This window comes from Cryptotermes secundus, unplaced genomic scaffold (genome assembly GCF_002891405.2).
Source record: "Cryptotermes secundus unplaced genomic scaffold, Csec_1.0 scaffold507, whole genome shotgun sequence".
NCBI classification, from domain to species: Eukaryota; Metazoa; Arthropoda; class Insecta; order Blattodea; family Kalotermitidae; genus Cryptotermes; species Cryptotermes secundus.
This window is the reverse complement of record NW_019740660.1, coordinates 31,333-54,982: the sequence shown is the minus strand read 5'-3', so window position 1 is coordinate 54,982 and position 23,650 is coordinate 31,333. Positions and strand designations below refer to the sequence as shown.

Sequence of the window (23,650 nt, the reverse complement as noted above, 5' to 3'; positions counted from 1 at the left end):
ATGGCCCACACACTCTCTTTCAGTTCAATTACCTATAAAAAGTTATCAACCAGCAGCGGAGCCAGTTCTTTCACGTCTTCATGAAACCCACAATGAGGCAGAACTGATATATTTAACGTCATTATTCATACAGGATGGATGTTAATATTTCTGTTCCAGGCCAAAATTTACCCACAAAACGTATTAATGCTTCATGATTATTTTCTGTCCAGTTTTGTTCTGTTGCGTCCAGTTTGCATTCTGCTGCTTCCAGTTGCATTCTGTTGTGTCCAAATTTGTTCTGTTGCATCATGTTGTGTCCAAATTTGTCCTGTTGCATCCTGTTGTGTCCAATTATGTCCTGCTGCGTCCAGTTGTGTCCTCCTGCGGTCTGTTGCTTCCTCTTGTGTCCAGTTGCGTCAAATTGCGTCAAGTTGCCTCCAGCTCCTTCCAGTTGTCCTTCGGTCGACGCATCAATGAAGCGTGAGTGAAGGATAAGAATGGCTTCAATAAGAATTCAGAAATGCTGAGATGTAATTTGAGATTTGATGTTCCCGCGGCGGTGACTATGAAGGGAAGAATCCTCTGCGATTTGACACCGTGTAGTCCGATAGAAATTTAAGGATGTTTCAGAGAAGTCAATGCCTTCGTATTCACGGTTTGAAGAGTACGCCAAGAAAGGAAGCAGCAAGGAGGGTGCTGCTGGTTTTCTGGGTTTACTCTTTGACCTTCAAGACGGAAGTCATAATTTCCCCCGATACTTCGAACACGTCTACGTCAATACGCATGGTCAAAACTCCACGAAGCAATGCTCTTCACAATCTTACATTGTTCTGTATATCAAATGATACCCCAATAATTTTCGGCGAAGGATTCAAGTCATGAAGGTCCCCATTATGCAACATTCTCAAACCTCCTGTCACTTTTTCCCTCACAGGCTCAAATACACGTATTTTTCTTACCACTCTGTTTTGAAAAATCTTCAACCTACCTTATCATATATTTTAACATGGATATTGAAACTAGCGGGGACTGGCTTAGGATCATGCGAACTTCGGAATGAGCTGTGTTGAGATCTGCGCTCTATTCAAGGTTAAATTTCGTCTTCAAGTCGGTTTTAATAACCAAAGTGCAGTGGTAAATATCCGAATCAATTATTATATTTAGAAAATTTGAGATAGGGAGCCGGATAATCTCATTCACTACAGCGACTGGCTAAGGGCTGGACGGCCGAGGGTTCGGAGCTCGAGTGCCGGTGTGTACAAGAGAGTTGTTCTTTTTGCAAAGCATCCAGACCGGCTCTGGAGCCCACCCAGTCTCCTAGCCAATGGGTACAGGGTACCCCCGGGGGTAAAGCGGTAGGGGAGTGAAGCTGACCACTAGCGCCAAAGGTCAAGGAAACATGGATCTACATATCTACTCCCCCATACGTCTTCTTGGAGTAGTGCTTAAATGGATAAGCAGAGGGACATTTTTCAACATTTCACCCTTCAGACGGAATGTTACAATAAGAAGCGATTGTCTCCCAGAGCTTAATCTTGTTATCTTGAGAGAGACTAGGGCATCTGCAATATCTTGGAGGTTGTGTAAGCAGCCGACAGTGAAGAAGAATCTCGTTACGTCACGGTTACACTGTGCCGGATTATGTTTCCAGCATATATGCTGCTGCCCTTTCAATGTTAATACAAAAATCTGATCATAAACATGAAGTCCAGTTCCTAATCGTTTCTTTTTTCACTTCCCAATGTTTACCCCTCCGTCAAACGTACCTCTACAACCGAAATCGGTTGATTATTCTCGTTATCGTCGAATTGTTAGGAACTGCAGAATCCTGATATTCCCGACGAAACTCGTCTGTGACACGTGCATAAGAACGACTGGCGAAATAATGTTCCACAATGAAAATTCTTTGCTCTTGGGAAAACGACATGTCTGTCACGCAATAAACAAAGCTATACTGTAGACGTCGTATGACCGATTCACGACAGATGGCGTTTCTACTCGTTGTTAATAATCCTACAATACCATCTAGCAGTAGGAGATATAATTATACCACCTGCAGTTCAATTTATAACAACTTTTAGTTTGATGTGCGCGACTTTTCAATATCCCTGTAGAAGGAAGAGCGGGCACTGAATAGAAATCTTGCAAGCTTAAAAATTTGTGGCCCCTTCCCTTGAACTATTACGTGTGCAACCCCTACTTCTTGTCTTTATCAGAAGAGCTGGTCATTAGCAAGCGAGAGCTCGTAGAAAGATACTTTAATCTACTTGTCATTAAAGTGTAATTTGTTTCCGTCATTACATTTTATCTGAAAATTTTTCTAACTTAAAACAGTAAATAACCGATATGTCAACATGTTACCATGGTGACGTGGCGCGGTGATCCACGAGCAGGACTCACGCATGTGGAACTTAATGAAAGGCCTGTCAAATCACGTCACAGGTCTTGTGTTATGAATGTCATATCATTCTGACCACGTGTGTTGCGCTGAAATGCAAACATGTGGTTTTACAGGGCGGAAATTCTGATTCGCGTGTTACGATAGGCTGATACCATCCTTCACACTCAGGCCATTGTCAGCGTCCTTCTGACTTCATCATCACTCATCACTCATAGAGTGAGCCCTTCATGAGAAGCCGCCAGTTGTGCAGCTGCTCAAGAACTTGCCAGCATTTTATGGAACCAAGAAGTTCATTACCATGTCCACAAGAGCCCTCCACTGGTTCCTATGCTAAGCCAGATCAACCCGGTCAATAATATCCCATCCTATCTCTCTAAGACCCACTTACGTCCTTATCTTCCTAGTGGTCTCTTTCCTTCTGGGTTTCCCATCAATAGCCTATAGGCATTCTTTTTCTCCATTCGTGCTACAGGCTCTGCCATCTCATCTTCTTTCACTTGGTACAAGTTGCGAAGTTCCTCATTATGCAGTTTATAGATGTGCATAAAAATAACTTTTCAAACAAATAATACATGTTTTCTGATACTGTAACTATGAATTGTTGTGCTCAGAAACTTCCATTTTAAATTTAATGGCTGAGAGAAGCCCGGCTTATAGAATCGAAATGTGCCTCTATTTCATAAAACATTCTTAAAATGCACATGGAAATCTACACGTGAATCTGACAAGAAATACTTGCATTTATTTTATATGATGGACTTGTATTCTGTAAGATCCACAATGCCCTACCTATGAGATATTTCATGAAAGTGATGCAGATGGAAACTTAGCACACGGTTTTATCCACCTCAACCTAGCAATATTAGAGCCTGTGTTAGGAAAAGCCATAAGAAAGTTGCAAATATTTCTAGTAGAATATATTTATTCAGTACTCCTGCCTCCACTTCCCTCAGATTAAATAAAAAATTAGGCTTTGAAAGCAACAGTGACAATTCACTTATTTTAGCGTACAAAACTCTGTCCACACAGTGTATTCATGTGTTCCGTATGGTTCTCACAATAAACAGCGATTATTTCCCTAAACAGCATTAACCGGTTGGGCTTTGTAGCGGAGATGTAATGTGTTTCCTGTGAGGTACGGACTGAACTCTGCATTCTGCCCACACAGTGTATTTATGTGTTCCGTATGTTTCTCAAAATAAACAGCGGTTATTTCAAAATGCGGCATTAACCGGTTGGTTTTTATATGAGAACTGAACTCCTAAATAATATTCAGACGAATATCAGGGAAGGGAGTGTTAATATTACACATCTGATATGAACAAGAGCGGAACTAGTCCCAAGACAACGCAATCTTTGGCCGAATATTACATCTCACATCTGGTCACTACTTTCCGGGAACACGAGATTCGAAGTGAGAGATAACAGGAGAGTGGCGAGGGCACAAGGCCAAGGAACGAGGAACATTTAGCCTTTAGGGCCGCGTTTTAATGTGACAACTTGTGGCAACCACTATACACTTAATTGCAGATTGCAATCATATATAGGTAGCTTTCTCAGACCTGATACCTGGGATACGCATTAAGACCTGCAGAGAGAAGTGCGCAACAGTGGTTGCAGCTGTACTGTGGGATGGATGAAGTATGCTGTACAGTAACCAAGGCCCTGCACTACCCCATAGACCTACTACAATCCCTTATCTCAGTTAGTGGACTCGACCATATGCAAGGCGCACTGTTTAGAACGGTCAGGTATAGAAAGACAGACGGTAGGTTCAGTCAAGGTTGGTGTACCAAGCAGTGACTTCACTGTGTCCGACTAGCAAGCGCACTTGTTAAGCAACTCCGCCGGGCTGAACCCTTCTCTAGAGGCTACTAGTCGATCATCTGGTCAAGAAATTTTCCGGTTTTATGGAAATGGACGAACTCCCTTCACAAGACCCCGCAACTGGTCCGTCTTCCAAGGGAGGTAAAGCCGCCCAACTGAGTAGCTGCCTCGCCTGAGGATGGAAAACGATTCGGTTTCCGAAACGTAGCGTTTTCTATTTTCTAAAATACCGAACGAAAGAAATAATAAAAAAACAGTGATTCTGTGTCATACAGCATCGTCAGAACCCTTAAAAATCAACATACCTATGTGATGTTACTCGTGAAGACAAACTATAAGCAGGGTTACAATTCGTTAATAAACAAATCGTTACCCTGGATTACTGAATATAGCGATTGCTATATTCTGGGATGTGACGTAATGTAGACACAGGCCATCACTGAATCCTCACTGTGGATTTTGGAAGTGACAGCTCATTGTGGGCTTCTTTGCACACGAATTTCCACAGAACAGAAAAGTTTCGCTGGGGAATAAATCCTCTTGTTTCTCATCAACTATAATTACCTCCGCATGTTACAGTTAGGCAGTTGATTTATTTAATTATTTAATTCACTTCACATAAGATAAACAACAAGTTAGTTCAGCGTTCATTACGTCCTATTTATAACGAGAATTACGTGTGGGGATATAACAGAAGCTGTGATATTCCAATGCTTTATTGCGGAAAGATATTGACTTTTATTTCGGTAGTTTTCTTGCATGGCTTAATACTCTAACCTGAAGATGGAGGCAATAAGTTCCTCAGAAACGTCGGTAAACTTTTAGCGGACGACATTTTAGTAATCTTTATGGCCATTGCCAGGAGAAACTGAAGATCTCGCAATTACAATTTCTTTTTATTAGCACAAAAAATATTGTAAAATTTAAACATTCTTGTTAACTTCAAATTGGTGGAGACTGAACAGAGGAGTGTCGGGTATGATAATTTGTTTGTTGCATGCATAAACGCAGCCGCCTCGATCAATACCAGCAACTAAATGTCAAATTACGAATAAAAGAACACGAGTTACATACCAACATAACATAACAGCAAAAACAAATTTCCCCAGGGAGGAGTAGATATTAACTATGGAGGGGAAGTAAGCTAGAATTAATGCCGAGGAAATTTAATGAACTAGAAACCATTACATATGTAAGTCCTGACATTGAGGTTAAGCTATGCTTGCAACAGGCCGCGAAGCCCCATAGGGTTGTGAGACGTCAAGCCTCCCACATTATCTAGACAATTGGCTCATGGAGGTTGTCAGCCTTATGCGCCGGCAGCCCTTTGCACCCAGGAAGATTCCTGTTACTCATTTCTGTTAGAGGTTGAGTCGACCCCAGGGGCATGATGTAGTTGGAAGTATTAGGTAAATTGAAGCTATCCAACTCATCGGGTCTCGAACCCGCGACCTTTCGGTTTGTAGCATAGTGCCTCAGTCTACCGACTGTAAATTACTGTGACCACTGAACTTCCAGTAAAATAGCTCGAAAATGGATACGAAACAATTATAGGGGAAACAACTTGGTCTTTATAGTCGGTTTTACAGCGACAAATTGCAAAAACACGCCTGTTGGTTCCGGCATGTCTGTCTCTCATGCGACCTTTCAAGAACCGTTGACAGGACTTCAACAACAGCCCACTCTTATGGGAGTGCCCGTTGAAATTCACCCGATGTTAAACCCAACCCTTCTTGCTACTTGCTTCAGGCTAGTTTCTCGTTTGGATTATTCTTAGACCCTGAAGATGGAGGCGATATGTTCCTCCTAAACGTCGGTTGTCACACAGCTGGCTATACAGAGTTATATCACAGGAGATGGAATTCTTTATAACAACCACTGTCTGGACCTCAATATTAGAGAAGTAAATAAATTGTGCTATCACTAAATTTTACTAAAACCTATTGGATTTTAAATCCACTTAGCGGTAGTTACGAGTATGCACAACAATTCTGTCTTTTGAGTTGTTACACCGCGTAACAAGGTCTGTCTTCTTTTTGCTTGCATTTTTGGATTATCTTTCAAAACTGAAGACGGATGCAGTGCCTACCTCCGAAACGTCACTCAGTTCCTACCAGATTACGCGGTGTCATATCTAAGAGTATAGTTAATATCCTTCTTTACAAAATTTGCAACATATTAAAAAATTTCAGATTTATCGAACATAATTCCTTGTTAACGTCCATGTATTTATAGTCCGTCAATATTGCAAATTTGTTTATTCACTACTAATTTCAATTTAACATTATACACTTTGACATTACATGTTTCGACCCCAAACGGCCATCTTCAGGTGTCTTGATATATTACAAACATTTTATTAAATTATGTTAAAACTGATACACTGTGTTAGTCCGTGTTAAAATCACAAGCTGTAGTTAACATAATTTACTAAAATATTTGTAACATATCAAGACACCTGAAAATGGTCGTTTGGGGCCGAAACATATAGTGTCAAAGTGTATAATGTTAAAGTAAAATTAGTAGTCAATAAAAAGTTTTACAATATTGAAGGACGATAAATACATGGACGTTAAGTTAAACAATTGCAACAGGATGCTAAAATAGAGAATTATAATTTTCGCAGCAGAGAAATAGCGACAGATAAAACACTTTATATTATATGCAAATCATTTTATCCGCAAGTCTTCAGATTTCTGAAAATATTATATCCTAGTGCAATACCTATTACAATTTAGTATTACAATTTATTACACAAACTTTCGTACTATTAACTTTGCCTACTTTCTCTCGTATTCCTTTCCAGCCTTACATGTTATCGACTGATACGTCGAGGCAGATATTTAATGCCAACACTCACAAATAACACGTACAAATAATAAATCGTAACCTGGCCCCTTTGTACGGAGTGTCCCAGGAGGAAAGGTCAATATTTAGGGAGGTCATAGTATCGGTCATTCGAAACAAAAATTTGTATATGTGCATGTGTCCTATTTCGAATTGTTACGTAGCTAGAGCTATTCCACTGTACAGTACACTATATACACCGTACAGACGAGCAACACGCCATGTTCTCAGGCAAGTTGCTAAGTGCATTGATGTTGACGGTGGAAATTTCTCAGATGTATTACACTAGGTAAACTGTACTGAATTTTTCACTTGAACAATAAATACCGTATTAGAAGTGGACCGCCTCTGTGGTCCAGTGATCAGAGTTTCTAGCTACAGATCTAGAGGTTCGAGTTCAATTCCCGGCGCTCCCAGATTTTCTGTGAAGTAGTGGGTCTGGTACGGGGTTCAGATAGCCTCGTGAGGATAATTGAGGAGATATTTCAAGAACGGCAGCGGTCTAGAAAACCGAGAACAACGGCAGTGGGGATCCGTTGCGCTGACCACGTGACACCTTCTTTCTGCAGAAGTTGGCACTAACTTCGCCGACAAGCGGCTGTCGCTCGGTCGGTATAGTACGCTTGCGGAATACAAGCCACTGAGTTTGTTTTATTTTATTTGTTTATTAGAAACAGTACGTATTTTCTCTTACTTCTCAACAGTACAGTGTACTGTACAGAGAAATAGCTCTATATCGCTGCAACCCGTGTGAGGACATGGCGTGCTGCTCGTCTGTACAGTGAAATAGCTCTATCTCGGTGCAACCCGTGTGAGGACATGGCGCGTTGCTCGTCTGTACAGCGTACAGTGTACTGTACAGAGAAATAGCTCTATCTCGGTGCAGCTCGTGTGAGGACATGGCGTGTTGCTCGTCTATACAGTGTACAGTGTACTGTACAGAGAAATAGCTCTATCTCAGTGCAGCTCGTGTGAGGACATGGCGTGTTGCTAGTCTGTACAATGTACTGTACAGTGAAATAGCTCTATCTCGGAAACCGTTCGGATTAGGACATATGTACATATACATATTCTGCTTAAAATGACCGATACTATGACCTCCCTGACTACTGACCTGTTTCCTCCTGGGACCTTCTATATACTAAGCCATGCTACGCTTCATATACCCAGTTCAAATTATTATGTATTAATGCTGAAAAAGGGACAGGGTACAATGAAGCAAGGAACTGCTGCTTCGTGACTTACTAAAATTTTACATTCTTACGGCACTTTTACTGCTCGACAATTTGTTGCTAGGCTAATTTCTTGAGGAATCTCATGCTTAGAAACCCTTATACATAATTGGATATGCGAGAAAAGTGACCAGAAAATTGTTCTCTGAATACACCTCCTAACTTGTTTTACATTTTCTTTCAAACAATTTTCTTAACAAATTATTATCTGGGATTCGTAATTAAAGCGTGTTACAAATTATTCTTTCCTCCTTCCATCGCTGTTGATGTCAGTAACAACAGTTAGTGAGAACTGTTACACAAGGAGAATTAGATGTGCTGATATAATGTTTGTTCTGGTCATTTCTTCGATAACTGCCGCAGGGACTTCATGTATGTGGTTTCAAGAACACATGCGCTATTCAACAGACCAATTCATATTATCGGCCTGACATTTCTTATCCTTGATACTGTGTTATTTACCGTTACAGCTGTGGGCTCTATTAGAAAAACATTTCTTTAGAATAATGATTTAATTCATATTAAATTAGTTCCAAATATTTTTCGTACCATGTTTCCTTATGAAAAACAAAATTATTATTTTGAATATTGCCCAATATATTTAATTTCTAAAAATTATATTTCAGGAGTTGGGGCTGTTTACAATATGAGGCTTATGGGGAAAAAAGTGCCGAGGTCAAGACAATGTGGCTCTATACATCCACTCCCACATACGCCTGCATGGCATATTGCTTAATTAGTTTATCACAAGGACAACTTTACCTTTTTAGGAGACAAACGTTCATATTTCCTTAGGCCATTATTTTTTGTTAATTTATTATATTTATTAAGTTATTATTACATGTAAAATTATTTTAATTTTTAATAAGTACCTTACATGCAGATGAATACATTATGCAATATTATCTATACTCAAGATGTGTATTTTGCAATAATATTGTGAGATGACATCTGAAATCAGGAACAGCTGAGCCAGAATAGACATTCATTGTTAGGTGGCTCGGTAAACAGTTTCCCACGGAAATGAACACGCACGCAGCTATAGAAGCACTATTGTTTTACACAGTGGTGAGGTAAACATACCTCTAACATAATAGAGGAATTGTTAAGAAAAGGTGTTTTCTGTTTTGACCAACCCGAGGCTATATAGCGAGGATTACCGGTCAGCTAGAATTACAATTGGCAATCTCTCTTGAGACTGCAGTCGAAGATGATTGAGAAGAGATGGCAAAAAAGGAATTAGGTCGTGTAGAGAAAACTTCATGTGTGCTGCAATTACATTGATAATTTTATAAATCCGTTGCCAGGATACGACTAATGAAGACTGATAAATACTAGTATGTGTATAACGGTGAACTGTAGAGTGTGTACATCAGCGATAGCGCTGTAATTATTATGTGTAGTTCTGAGAGCTGTGTATAGGCGGCCAACAAATCCAATCATCCAATGCAAAACCCGTTTATATTCACCCCTACGGGGGACAATATGAAAGATTAAACATGTTTAAAATTTATCTGTTCTTGAAAATGGAACATTCGCTTTCATCTTGTAGAAACTGATTAGAGATTACATACGTTGTGGGGCTGGGAATTCAGACATTTCTGCCGTTACAGGGCGCTAGTATCGCTCAATAGCCTGATAATCTATCGATACAGTGAACCAGTGATGGAGTCTACCTTCTAACGAACAGAACTAACCTTTACTCCCGATGCATGACGACGGAAAGTGATCCGATCTTAAAGACTGAAGAAGACAGATGCTTGACATAACAATATTCATATTCAAATATGAATGCTAATAAAGCGTCACCAGATTCCAAAGTGTAAATCAGACGAAATACATGGTATTACACGCGGAGGGGAGGACAGGAGGATACAAACTTTTATTATTTTTAAGGTCTTTCATTCTGGTCCGTCACACTAACCAATTAACAATCAAATTCCTTCCGTCAAATGTGACACTTTTTTAAGTTTTCCACCTCGTCACCACCTGCCTTACATGTTTCGGCTCACCACGGAGCCATCATCAGAGGCATTTATAGTAGAAAAAGAAATCACCAACACACAAAACTTCACTTTGTCCAAGATAGCCACGTTCCNTCTGGGTAATTTTAACTATTTGTAATTATTTTAATTAACTGGAACGTGGCTATCTTGGACAAAGTGAAGTTTTGTGTGTTGGTGATTTCTTTTTCTACTATAAATGCCTCTGATGATGGCTCCGTGGTGAGCCGAAACATGTAAGGCAGGTGGTGACGAGGTGGAAAACTTAAAAAAGTGTCACATTTGACGGAAGGAATTTGATTGTTAATTTCATTATTTATTTATTTTCTATTTAATGCTGCAGTCAATAGCTCACTTTACATGGTGTTCACTGACGGGACTTGTTTACGAAGCCTTTAGTACCTACACTCTATAGCGTCCAGCAGTACTATACTGTATATGATTGGTGGCTAGTGAATTGGTAAGGATTTGGAAGGAAGTGGTCGTGGAATAATTTGAGATATTCTCCTGTCGTTTGTTCTCAGTGCCTGAAGTGTACCACGAAAATCCTTGGTCAGGATGGGTAGTGCCCTGGCCGAGATATTAACGTGATACCTCCATAGTAAAAGTCAAAACATTACCGACGTTCTAACCCACACACAAGGCGGTCTAATAAATAATGAGCTGGAAAGGAGGTGGAAGGAAGTGGTCGTGGCCTAATTTGAGGGCTTCTGTGATATAATGTAAAGCGACCCTTGTAACAGGCCATGGAGGACCATAAGTTTGTGAGACGTGGAGGCTCCCACATTATCTAGCCAATCGGCTCACAGATGGCGGCGTAGTTGTCAGCCTTACGCCCCGGCCTCCCTTTACTCCAAGGAAGATTCCTGGTGCTCATTTCTGTTACAGGCTGAGTTGATTCCAGGATCATAGTGTGGCAGGAAAGATTAGGTCAATTGAAAAATCCAGTGACCTCATTGGGAATAGAACCCGCGACCTTCCTGCTTGTAGCATAATGCCTGAACCAACTACGCTACCGAATGCTGAGGAAAACTACTGTGAAATCCGAGTCTGGATATGAACCAGGGTTCTGGCAAATACGGAAAAGCAAAGCACATTGGAACACACCCTCGGCTAGACACACACACACACGTCTTCAATCTTGACTTTTACTGGCATCGGTGAGCTTTGACGTGGATTGATAACCTCGCCCCCAAGCTGTAAGCAGAGGGGGTGGTGAAGGGAGGAGGTGGGAAGATGCTAATGATTTGTGGCTGAAGAATCATCGTCCGACTTCTCAGCTCAACCTCAGGTTAACCTGAACGCGAGCAGGCCTACGCGTACGGCGCCCTTCCCCGGCGAGCATACATTACGTGTACAAACGAACTCTCAATGTTCCACCTACAGGGTGATTTAAATTAGTGTGTACATGTATGATGACTACTATTATGGCTGTATCATACTGATTTCGGTACACTAACACTACATCATTAGAAATATTCGAGCTAATAAAGTTCTAATTTGATCTTCTTATAGAATCTGTTTCTGAGTGCCAAAGTCAAATTGATTGTCCGAAATATCACCAGATTATACGTTTAATGGACCGAAAAGTTTACATTACATTAATGTACACCGTGATTCATAAGACCAATGAAATTTCAGGGCCACTTAAGGGAAGCAATAGTCACAAAACATCATTTCTGTAACTTGAAAACTGTGATCCAGACTACCTCCTGTCTTTAGGCGGAAGAAATCCATGAAAAACTCAGTGAGCTCGTGTCTCGGTAGAGATTCGAACAGAATACCTCCCGAATACAATTCTAAAGCGTTGTCGCTACTCCACCCTGCTTGATGGGGAATATTTTGGCCAGCTGTATAACTGTTAGCTTCTCAAGAAAGATTCCGCTCCATGCGTTAGACATAAATATTTATTTAAAAACTAAAATTTAATTGTGGACATCAGCAATAATTATTGTCACATTATGGAGTGACTATAGACATGGTTTGGATAGGCATTCGGATTTATGGGACACTTACAGAGATTAAATACAAATAATTAAAACTCTCTCACTAAGTTACACATTCCAAAGATCACTGTAACTACAGCACACATGAAATCTTGTCAGTCTTCTCTAGACGTTGCTTAGTAGCGGCTTCAACAGCGGACTTTCATTTTACCCTGGATTCCCGAAGTGTCCCTGGCCTCAGCTACCAACTTCTCACTTCTCACTATTGAGACCGTCAACTGATTCAACCAACTTTTAGAGTCAGAGTCAGGGTTAGTTTACGACAGGCGGTTTACCGCCCATTAGTTCGTCTTGGGGCCAACAACCTTGAGGATCACGGCCAGAAATGTTGTTTTTGCAACTCAACACTTTCGCTTATATTCTTATGCAACATCTTCTCTCACTAGAGGATGGGGCTGTCGTTTACAATTACTGTTGGTCCGAGTCCCGCGGGACTAATGACTGTATTTTACTCTCAAAATGGAGACTTCCCAAACCTGGAGGGCCAGGTCACCGTATTTATATACCTCAAGAACAGGGTTACCTAATTATACCCCCCAGGCACTGGGTTCCCTTTTCATCTTCTCCTAAGACTCGCAGGGCTACGGTGGGGGGATTCGAACCCCGCCTCCACATGGGGTGCACTGAAATAACTGAACTAGTAGTCCCACTTATATAGCGCCGGCACGGACCGCATAAAAACGTCTCCTTTAATATTGCTTGTTCTCTCCTTGCAGGGGAAGCGTGTCTACAGAGCTGTTTCCTAGCAACGGCTGCTGCACTATAGCCTGCATACGCATCTCTCACTAGGCAATTGGTTCACATGCCATATCATCGCACTCATAATGCTGCATATCATTAGGTTCTGTTGTTGTTGTCGCGATCCTAGACCTCAACACATTCAGTACCCGCATGAAGTTACCCTTTCAAATGTCAGGGTACTTACTTAGTATGATATGCCAGAACTGTTTCAGGACTGTCAGAAAATTCTTCAGCCAGAGGCTTTACTGCTCGACAATAGTGTCATAATGTTGCAGTCTCTTACCTCTTAAAGAAAAAAAATTCTTCTAATTAACATGTATAAATCCAGTTCGTACCTCACAGGAAACACATTACATCTCCGCTACAAAGCCCAACCCTTTTAACGCTGTTTAGTAGAAAAATCTGTTTATTGTGAGAACCATACGGAGCATATGAACGCATTCTGTGGGCAGAATGAGGGGTTTTAATATGTTAAAGCAGGTAGATTTGTCATTCAATATTAAGTAAGTTACATAATAAATTAGTGTCTGATATGTAAGAACTGTTTCCCATATTTAACAGAAAATTTTCTCATATTTTTAAGTGATGAATTTATACCAGTACATTTTTCAAAATTACAATATGATATGGCACTAGATTCGTTTAAGATTATATTCGAAAGAGGTAGGTAGGCTGAGGGTAAAACATACATAAATATTTCTAAAGTTAATTCAAATCGCTGCTTAAGTAACTATGATATTTAGAAATAATTTCACTAATTACTAAGAACATATAATAGTAAGAAATTTAATATTCTTCTAAAATTATCTCCATTAATACAGACATTTTTTCCTATAACGAAGATAATTTAATTATTTTTTAAACTACAAAATGAAACAATCATAAAATTAATAAATTATCAATAAACAAGCATATGTAAGACTTAAGGGTGGTTTATAATTTGATGAAGGAAAGAGGACAGTAGAAACAACGTAACTTCTCTGAGAGGATAATATTAAAATTCATCTTAAAGAAAGATGTGATCATGTGGATTGGAATCGTCTGGCTCTGGAAATGACCCGTGGCTGATATTTTGGGGCTTGGATTTCCATAAAATGCCAGGAATTTCATGAACAAATAAGCAACCATTAGTTTATCAGGAAATCGTCCACCCCATACAGTTTACGGAAATATACGTGATAACGCAATTAACATCCCACCTCATCTGCTATAGTGAAACTTTATTGGGTGTATACAATATTTTTGAGCACCTAGTATCTGTAAGGTACTTATGCCACTCTCCCATGAAGTTTCCCAATGGCTATGGAGCGATAATTACAGAGTCCGTACAAGATTACCCCGGACATTATTTTATCCTTAAATTTCAGAGATCATTTTTATGGTCTAGTTTTAAGAACTCAACCATTAGACTTTAACTTCGCAGGAGATGAGTATGCAACTGTCATAACGTGACTTAACGTCTACTTCACTCGGAATCATGCCGCAGAATTACTGAGGCGGGCTCTTTTGACCAGTAAAACAAAATTTCGACCATTGAACCTATGTTATCCTCTATATAGAATTGGCTATAAGTTAGGTAAAAGGGATTCCACACTGCGTTATGCTAAATAGGAGTACTAGAAGGCCCTCCATCTCTCGCTACTCTTCCCACAGATGTCCCTTCCATTTACGGGCTCTTAGATATTATAGCACCTTAAACGAATTTTGAAATCACGATTTCCGTGAATATACACGCTGTTATGGAAGGTTATTTCGATATTACTTACTAACTTATGGAACTGAGCACTTCTTGAGGAGCCGCTAAATTTGCAGCTACTCAAGAATTTTGCAGCATTTTATGGAACCCGAAGGTTCATTACCGCGTTCACAAGAGCCCTCTACTGGTCCCTATCCTCAGCCACATCAATCCAATCCGTTCCATCCCAACCTATCTCTCTAAGATCCATTTTAATATTGTTCATCCACCTACGCCTCGGTCTTCCCAGTGGTCCCTTTCCTTCTGGCTTTCCTACCAATATCCTATATGCATTCCTCTTCTCACCCACTCGTTCTACATGCCCTGCCCGTCTCTTACTTCCTGACTTGATTATTCTGCTTATATTTGGGGAAGCGTAGAAATTATGAAGCTCCTCATTATGCAGTTTTCTCCAACCTCTTGTCACTTCATCTCCCTTCGGTCCAAATATTCTTCTCAATATCCTTTTCTGAAACACCCTCATTCTATGTTCCTCCTTAATGTCAGAGACCAAGTTTCACATCAGTACAGAACCACAGGCAAAATTATATGTTTTTTCGATATAATAGTATTAAATTTAATTGAATTATTTTTAACTCGAAAAAAATATCCCAGAGACGAATTACAAAGTTACCACGAGTAAGAAGAAGAAACAAAGTAATAAACAAGACACTCTTTGGTGTAATAGTACTAGTAATTCCATTTAAAATCGAATTTATCATTAAGAGCCGAGAGAAGTAAAATATACAATTTACATTTGATATAATAATAATAATAATAATAACAACAACAAGAACAATAAATACAACAAACAATAATCTAGGGACAGTCCCAGGGATGAGAATTTCTATTCGGAGCTAGGCAGACCTACAGGACCGGTTGAAAAGCACGAAGAAACAGCTTATTATCTATCAAAAGGAAATCATTAGAATAATTATTTCCTACATGTATCTTGTCCAAGTATTCGAACCGAGTACCTCACGAGTTCGAGTCTAGAGGGTTGCCGCTACGTCACCACGCTCTGTCCAATAGTTGAGGGCTTTTGTTTAATTTCCAGAGTTCCTGAGGCTTCATTTCGCAAGTGCGCTCTCCCATAACCATCACGCCTCTGAGGTGCTGCACCAGTCTGGAACTCTGACGGATGACACGTCGCTGCACTAGAGGTTCCAGAGTCGCGATAACCCAGACGGGTTGCAGGCTGGACGGCCGGAGTTCAATTTCCGACAGACAGACACACACAGCGTCTAGACCGACTCCGGGGCCCACCCAGCCTCCTATACAATGGGTAGCGGGGACTTTCCCCTTGTTAAAACATACGGAACGTGAAGCTGACAGCTCTTCTTTATCCATTCCGAAGTCAAGATTAGTGGAGCTATACCTCCACTTGAACATGATTCTTCACGCTTAGTGATTAATTGGCTAAGCACAGGGGCAGGCTTGCCTTTACCTTATTTCATTTGTCATATGCATTCCCAAGGAGGTCGCTGGATTTTTCAATTGACCAAATCCTTCTAACAGCACTATGGCCCTGGGGTCGACTCATCTTATAAAAGAAATGAGTACCAGGGAACTGCCTGGAGGTAGAGATCGGCCGAACTACGCGTAATGCTAACAACCTCTCCGGCATCTATGAGCCGATTTTCTAGAAAATGTGTAAGCCCTGACGTCTCTCAATCCTCTAGGTCCCCATGGCCTCTTAGAGGGATAGCTTTACATTTCATTTCCAATTTATGCCATCCCATATCTCCCAGCATAGGTGCATTTCCTTATATTACACGCTACCGTCTTGCAAAGGATTAGACAAACTTGTGTTTGGAATTAGCTTTCCCTTAGAAATAGACACAGATGTTTCTTCAGTTCTCCTCGAACTTAAGCAAGACTGGGAAGATTTCGCTCCATAAGCTGAAATACTCGTATAAATTTGCCATGTTCGACCTTGCAGTTCATTGCACTTGCCGGAAATGTACGCCATTCCCAATCAGGAGGCGTCGACACTAACGGAAGTACTGGTTGCCAACTTCTTCTGCAGCTTCGGCATACCTCGGGAGTTGCACAGTGACCAAGGCCGTAATTTGGAGTCTCATTTGCTACAAGAAGTTTTGCAACGCCTGGGAGTGAGCAAGACGCGCATCACACCCCTGCACCCACAGTCGACGGCATGGTGGAACGCTACATTAAGACCATCGAAGAGCACTTTCGGAAGGTCGTCGCGTCCCACCAGAGGGACTGGGATGAGAGGTTACCCTTCTTTCTTCTAGCTTGCAGGACATCCACTCACGACACTATGGGCTTGAACCCTATTAGCCTAGTGTTCGGATGAGACCTCCAACTGCCCTGAGACCTACTTTTTGGGATAGCCCAGACAAGGAACTACCAGCAACCGATTATGCAGCAGACTTGGTGGACCATCTACACGACATCCACTTTTATGATCGGTAACACCTGAAGCTCGCGAGTGACCGGATGAAAACTCGGTAGGATAAACTGGCCAACTCCGCAGGTTACCACGAGGACGACAGAGTGTTGCTCTATCGCCCAGACCGCAGGAAAGGAAAGTCACCGGAACTTCAACCCTGATGGTGAGGCCCTTACAAGGTAGTCACCCGATTAAATGACGTATACAGAATCCAGAAGAACCCTAGGTCGAGACTGTTGGTAGTACACCTATACCGGCTCGCGCCTTATCATGGAGCTGCTCGAGACGAGCAACCATGAGAAGGGGGCAGATGTAGTAGTTCGAGAACGAATAACGTGAAGAAAAGAAACACCAAGCCAAACAAGAAGACGTTGCAAGTATAGCCTGGGAAGGAAAGGATCGGTGATGCACTGTTAGGTTATTCGGGACGAACAGCCTTAAGACGGGAGCAATGTGTCATGTCAAACCGTTGTTGGGCAAAGCGATGTGGAATGAGGAACCACGAAGACAGACTCTTGAAAAAAGGTCAGTTGCCAGGTTACGCAACACTGGAACGAGTTTACGCAACAGTAAGGAAAGCAATGTTTCTCCGTGCCGTGCCGAGCCGAGCCTAGCTGACCCGAAGCGCATTGGTTGCTACTCAACGTTGTTGTAAACAATCTCTCAGCAGCGATGTCCAGCAACGCTTCTGTAAAAACGGCGATTACGCAACACTGAAGCAAGGTGCGTTTTCCGCTGTCCGACTGAGGGTTTATAAGAGTATTTCCTTTATTGCTAGTGGGGTGGGACTAAGTCTTTTGTACTACGGCCACTTCTAGGCTATTGTACCAGCCCCAGATGATAGGAGCAATTGGTGGAACGACGATTGGCAGAGGAAACCGAAGTACTCAGAGAAAACCTGCCCCATCGCCACTTTGTCTACCACAAATCCAACTTGACCAGACCCGGGATCGAACCCGGGCCGCCGCGGTGGCAACCAGCGACTAACCACTTGAGCCATGGCGCGGCCCTTTATAAGAGAAACTGGAATGCCTAAGAAGTTCAGTTGAAGTTTAGCAGCAGCCGAGTTCAGTTGTAGCGAGTGAATTGTGAACGTGAAGGAGTTATAAGTTCAGTTGAAATATAGCAGCCGCGAGAAGAAGAAGAACCGATCGCATGGTTAGAAGAGTTTACGAGCGATAATCAGTGACAGTTTGCGATAACCGAGAAGGCATTGTGTATTAGAGTGTAATCAAGAGAATGTGTGTAATCAAGCTGTTAATAAAGCCAATCATCCGAACTCGAACCCGTCATTTCGTCAAGCGTACCCCCTACACGTGACTATATATATATGAGGAGCGTTCCGTACATAATGCCTCCTATTTTTTTAATGAAAACTACAAGAGATACAGAAAGCATAATAACACAGTTAAATAGAGCAAGATTTCAGCTACCTACAGTTATTTTTCCACATAATCACCACCATTCGTTATGCACTTTTCCCATCGATGAACAAGAGCCTGTATGCCGTGCCCGTAAAAGTCTGCGCCAGCAGAGGCTAGACACTTTCTTACAGCTGCAATGACAGCATCATTGTCTGGAAAATGTTGCCCACGTAGTCCATCTTTCATAGGGCCAAAGAGATGGAAGTCTGAAGGTGCTTAATGGGGGCTATAAGGTGGATGTGGTAGGACAGTTCAGCCAAACTTTGCAATGTGCGCGGTGGTCGCCAAACTGGTATGGGGTCTAGCGTTATCGTGTTGCAAGCTAAATGTTTTCTGCTTCTCTGGCCTGACTCTGGAAATGAGGGCCTTCAGCTTAGTCAGCGCCGTCTTGTAGCGTTCAGATTTGACAGTCTCACCAGGCTCCAGAAAATCCAACAAAATCACACCCCGCCTATCCCAAAAGACCGTGCACATCACTTTCCCTGCCGATGGCTGTGTCTTGAACTTATTTTTTCTTGGGCAATCCGGATGTCGCCACTCCATGGACTGTCTTTTGGATTCCGGCTCGTAGTGGTGACACCACGTCTCATCTCCGGTGGCGATGCTGTCCAGAAACTTGTCACCTTCAGCCATCCTGCCATCTGCACAGTCTTCAAAATGGATGGTTTCCAAGACGTACGCAAACCGAAGCTACATATGCTTGTGTCTCTTCCCATAATCTTGCCATAAGCGCAGACATGGCGTTCTGTCGGTTTTACTGACCTAACAGAACCGAGCGGCAAGTACAAATCGCGGAGTTTGTCCTTACGTGCTATCCTAGCTCGTTTACTTATTTCAGCCTTCCTACACCCAGACAATTCCTTCAACTCTCGATTGTCAAACATTCTGAATATTGTTTCAATCAATGGAGGGCTCGCTCTCTCTCAAACCCATGCAGAATAGCTTGGTCAATTTCTACAAATTCAGAACTAGGCCTAAACATCATAACTCCATGAAATCGAAACCTTCTTAGAAAGCTACCAGTCGTTCAGCTACTCCAGAAATGTCCCGTTTATTTTACGGAACCCGGAGGTTCATTACTCTATTCACAAGAGCCCACCACTGACACCAATATGAGCCAAATGCATCCAGAATATACAATCCCATCCTATTCCTCTAAGAGCATTTTTAATATTATCCTCCTGCTTAAGTATAAGTTTTCCTACTAGTCTCTTTGCTTTGGCTTTCCAATAAGTAACCTGCATGAATTCTTCTTCTCCCATGCGTGCTACATGCTATGACAAACGCAATCCTTTTAACTTGATCACTCCATTTGGAGAAAAATACAAGTTTCGGAGATTCTCATTATACAGTTTCCGCTAACCGCCTTCCATTTTACCCTTCTTTGTTCCAAATATTCTCATCAGCCCCATGTTCTCAAAGACGCTCAGTCTATGTTCTTCTCTTCATGTCAGAGACCAAGTTTCACACCCATAAAAAACTGCAGTTGAAATTATAGTTTTCTTATATTTTTTGATAACAGACGAGACGAGGAAATATTCTGATCTGAGTTGTAGCAGCAATCCCAGAATTTAATCTGCTCTTAATTTTTTCACGAATGAAATTTTGATCTCACACTGTCGTTCCCAAATATTCGAACTTCGCCACATTTTCAAAGCCATCTTCATATCACGATTTTGTCCTCTATTCTGGTGATGACACATGAATACATATTCAGTTAACTCTGCTAGATAGAACCGTTTGTTAATTTTTAGGTTTCGATTGTAAACATTTTATTTTACTTTATTGATGAGACAAATGTGTCTATTTATCTGTATACAATAGAACTGTAACGATACTGCGTGATTTTAAGGCAATAAAATTCGCAAGCAAGACGCTGTGCTGACTGGCAGCTGACAGTGTAGGTGTATCTGCCAGAGGAACAGTCTGTCAGGCGTCAGGTGTCGAAAGTTTCATGAGGAAAATGCTTATTCAGAAGAACTTCTTGAAACTCGTATCTTGTTTCTTTCGGTACTGAATGTCGTGGCTATAAAGTGAGCGTAAGCAGCACAGTAATAATAAATTCGTGATAGCCGTGTGGATTGTGCTAAAATAAAATAATAATAGTTTCTTCTGTAAGTATAAGTAAATGAACAAGTGAAAGGCATGGGAGCAGGGAGCCCTGAGGGGGAGGGAAGACTCCTGTTCCTCCGGATTAAAAAATTCAAAATGTAAAAAATAAAACATAATATTTTATAACCAAAGATAAAAATTTTGTTATTTTTTAAAATATTCTTCTCTTCTTATCATAAAAGTGTTTAAACAGAGCCGGTTTGCTCAGTGGTAATGCTCTGGACTCGTATACGGAAGGTTTTCGGTTCGAATATCGGTCAGGGAACCAATTATCCTGAGATTCTTCGTGGCTTTCCTTAGTTCCTTGAAGCAAAAACTGGCCGCTATGAGCATTTGCGTTCAGATATTTTGCAGTTCACCATTCATCTGTTAACAATCCATTCGAACTCGTATAGCATGGTTACTGACAACGTTGTAAAGTAATGAAAATAGCAATCCAGGGTAGCACATCTACCTTGAAGATGGAGACAGAAAATTCCTCAGAATCGTTGGCACACTACACGGCGTCATAAACCAAAAGACAGTATCTTTGATGGAGAGGCTAATCATGCGAACTTTCTACAAGGCTAAACGGTGTCACTTTCCACAAGTGAGCGTCTTCGCATTCATTGTCTTTAAAAACTCAGATATTGCATATGCCGAAACAAAAACGCCAAACATCTGCAATATAATATTTTATTTCGCGTCAGTATCTGTGTGCTAGACAGTACTAAAGGGCAGTATTTAACTAAGCAAATGTATGAGAGGTGTGTCCAACTATATTAAGTTACATACGGATATCAACACCCTCCCCACAATAACAAACCACCTTCCCGAGTCTCTTTCCCAAAATTCGGTGTTGTGTGTGTTACTCTGGGAACGAGGAGGGATAGACACCCTCCCAGTCCTCATTCCGTATGGACGCCCTGGCGAGGGCCAAGGAGGATGCGCCCAGTTGTGTGCTGATGGATTGACGCGAGGATCGGCCGACACAGCGGGGGGCAGGCTACCGCTTACCCCGAACGTAGTACTGACGCCCGCCGCTCGCTCGTAACAGAGAGGTCCGTTTCTTCTTTAAACGAACGCCTTTCGTCATAGGCATTTCCTTAAAAACTAATTTTTAAGGGAAGTCGTGATAGAGAGTAGCTACCGTTTCGGCGACCGAGGAGTCGAAGTTCGAGTACAGGTATGGTCAAGAATTTTCTCTTCTTCACGTAGTTCAGACGCGTCCTGCTTCCTATCTAATGGGTACCGGGGGGTGGGGTAAAGCAGCCTGGGTTTGAAGCTGATAAATCACATCCCACTAGTGCCGAAGTTAAGAAAACATGGCTTTATACCACCACACCCTTACACGTCTTCATGGCGTAGTGATTAATTAATTAAGTGAAGAGGCAACTTAAAGTTTTACTGCCGTTTCAGAATTTCAAATATTTTTAGGGGAAAAATAATTGAAATACCTTTTTCCAATCATTCATTTCATGATGCTGTCAGTATCTCAGACTCTTCGACTTCGAATGGAAGGTCAGTAAAAGAATAATGAATTGGAAAGTGTTAGAAAGGAAGCGGTGTTATCCAACTCGAGCTGCCATCTCAGAGTTTGCCCGACGGGACACACCAAAGCTATTAAGGACTTAATTTAAGATAATTGGTGTTTCCACCGAGATTTGAATCGAGTACCTTCCGAATACTAGCCTAGACCGTTACAGTTATACACCAAACACGCTTTGTAGTAACGTAAAGAAGGATGTAGCTGGTTCCTCCGAAAATCTGGTAAAAATTAACCCGACAACAAGGAATCAAATCTTAGAAGATGTGTAAGATTCTGTGAATAAGCACAGATGTAACGGATGTGGGTCCATACATTTATTGCTCGCCAGCTAACGCGGTGTATCTAAACTCGCAGTCCGTCTCTTATTTTGTGGGAATTTGTTTTCACGTGTATATCGTGTTCCAACAACTTAACCCATCTCCTTTGGAGGACATTAAAAATATTAAGAAAGATAAATTCGTGTGACACAGCAGACCACAAACAAAAATTCAAAATACAGTAACCGCATGAAGGAATAACTTTTTTTCTAATTAATTTATTACCGAAATCATAAATATAAATATTAGAGCAGTGAATATAATTTTCTAGCAAGTATTACACTTTTAGACAACTGATGTCAGTGAAGAAAGTCGTCTTCTGGGTTTTGGCGCCGTGTATTCTTCGTTTTGGCTGACGTTCCTCCGAAACGTCAGCCAAAACGAAGAATACAAGGCGCCAAAACCCAGAAGACGACTTTCTTCATAGTCATCGCCGTGAAAACCTCAAAACTTACAAACTGATGTTAGTGTTTATTGTTTTCAATTATAGACAACAAAATGAGTACAGTATGAAACTTTATATTTTTTAAGCTGCGTATCAAATAAAACAGATCAATATAAATACCGAACAGATGTTAAACTCAGTTCACCGATCTGATGCGGCAGACAGGAACCTGAAGCCTCGCTCTGTCCTCGTCAAAGAAAGAGAAGGAGTTATGGCATGAACGTTTCAATTTTTCCTGGTCTGATCCTTTTAGTGTCATTCAATTCCATCTGAGTTCATGGATGACAAGTCTCGAATCTCTTCTGACAATATCCCCTTTCTAATTTTGCCAATTTTTTCTTTTTATTGATCTTTTCCAGTACCCGACTAAACCATCTTGTTCTGGGTCGTTCCATGTATTAATTTCGGTAATATTTGAATTCCAACGCTTTCCCAGTGTCTTTATTCTATCCGTCATTTCTACATTCAATTCTGTACAGTACCGAGATATAGCGAATTATTCTAAATTACTGTCGCCGTTTCTGCCGACCCTAAACGGAAACCCCGACAATAATTTTGAATTACTCTGTATATGCTCTCCATTTCATATTACACTAATTATAATTCTTGTAGCTTATTTAGAAAACAGTCAGTA

At 41.2% G+C, this 23,650-nt stretch overlaps 1 protein-coding gene across 1 annotated transcript in view; it reads right to left on the bottom strand.

Annotated features, from left to right (window-relative positions):
• LOC111872478 (transcription factor Sp9) overlaps window positions 1–23,650 on the bottom strand; it is a 281,569-nt gene that overhangs the window by 251,648 nt on the left and 6,271 nt on the right. The window contains exon 2 of the mRNA XM_023866438.2: window positions 17,445–17,447. Within this exon, the coding sequence (XP_023722206.1) occupies window positions 17,445–17,447 (3 nt within the window). The remainder of the gene's footprint in view (window positions 1–17,444; window positions 17,448–23,650) is intronic.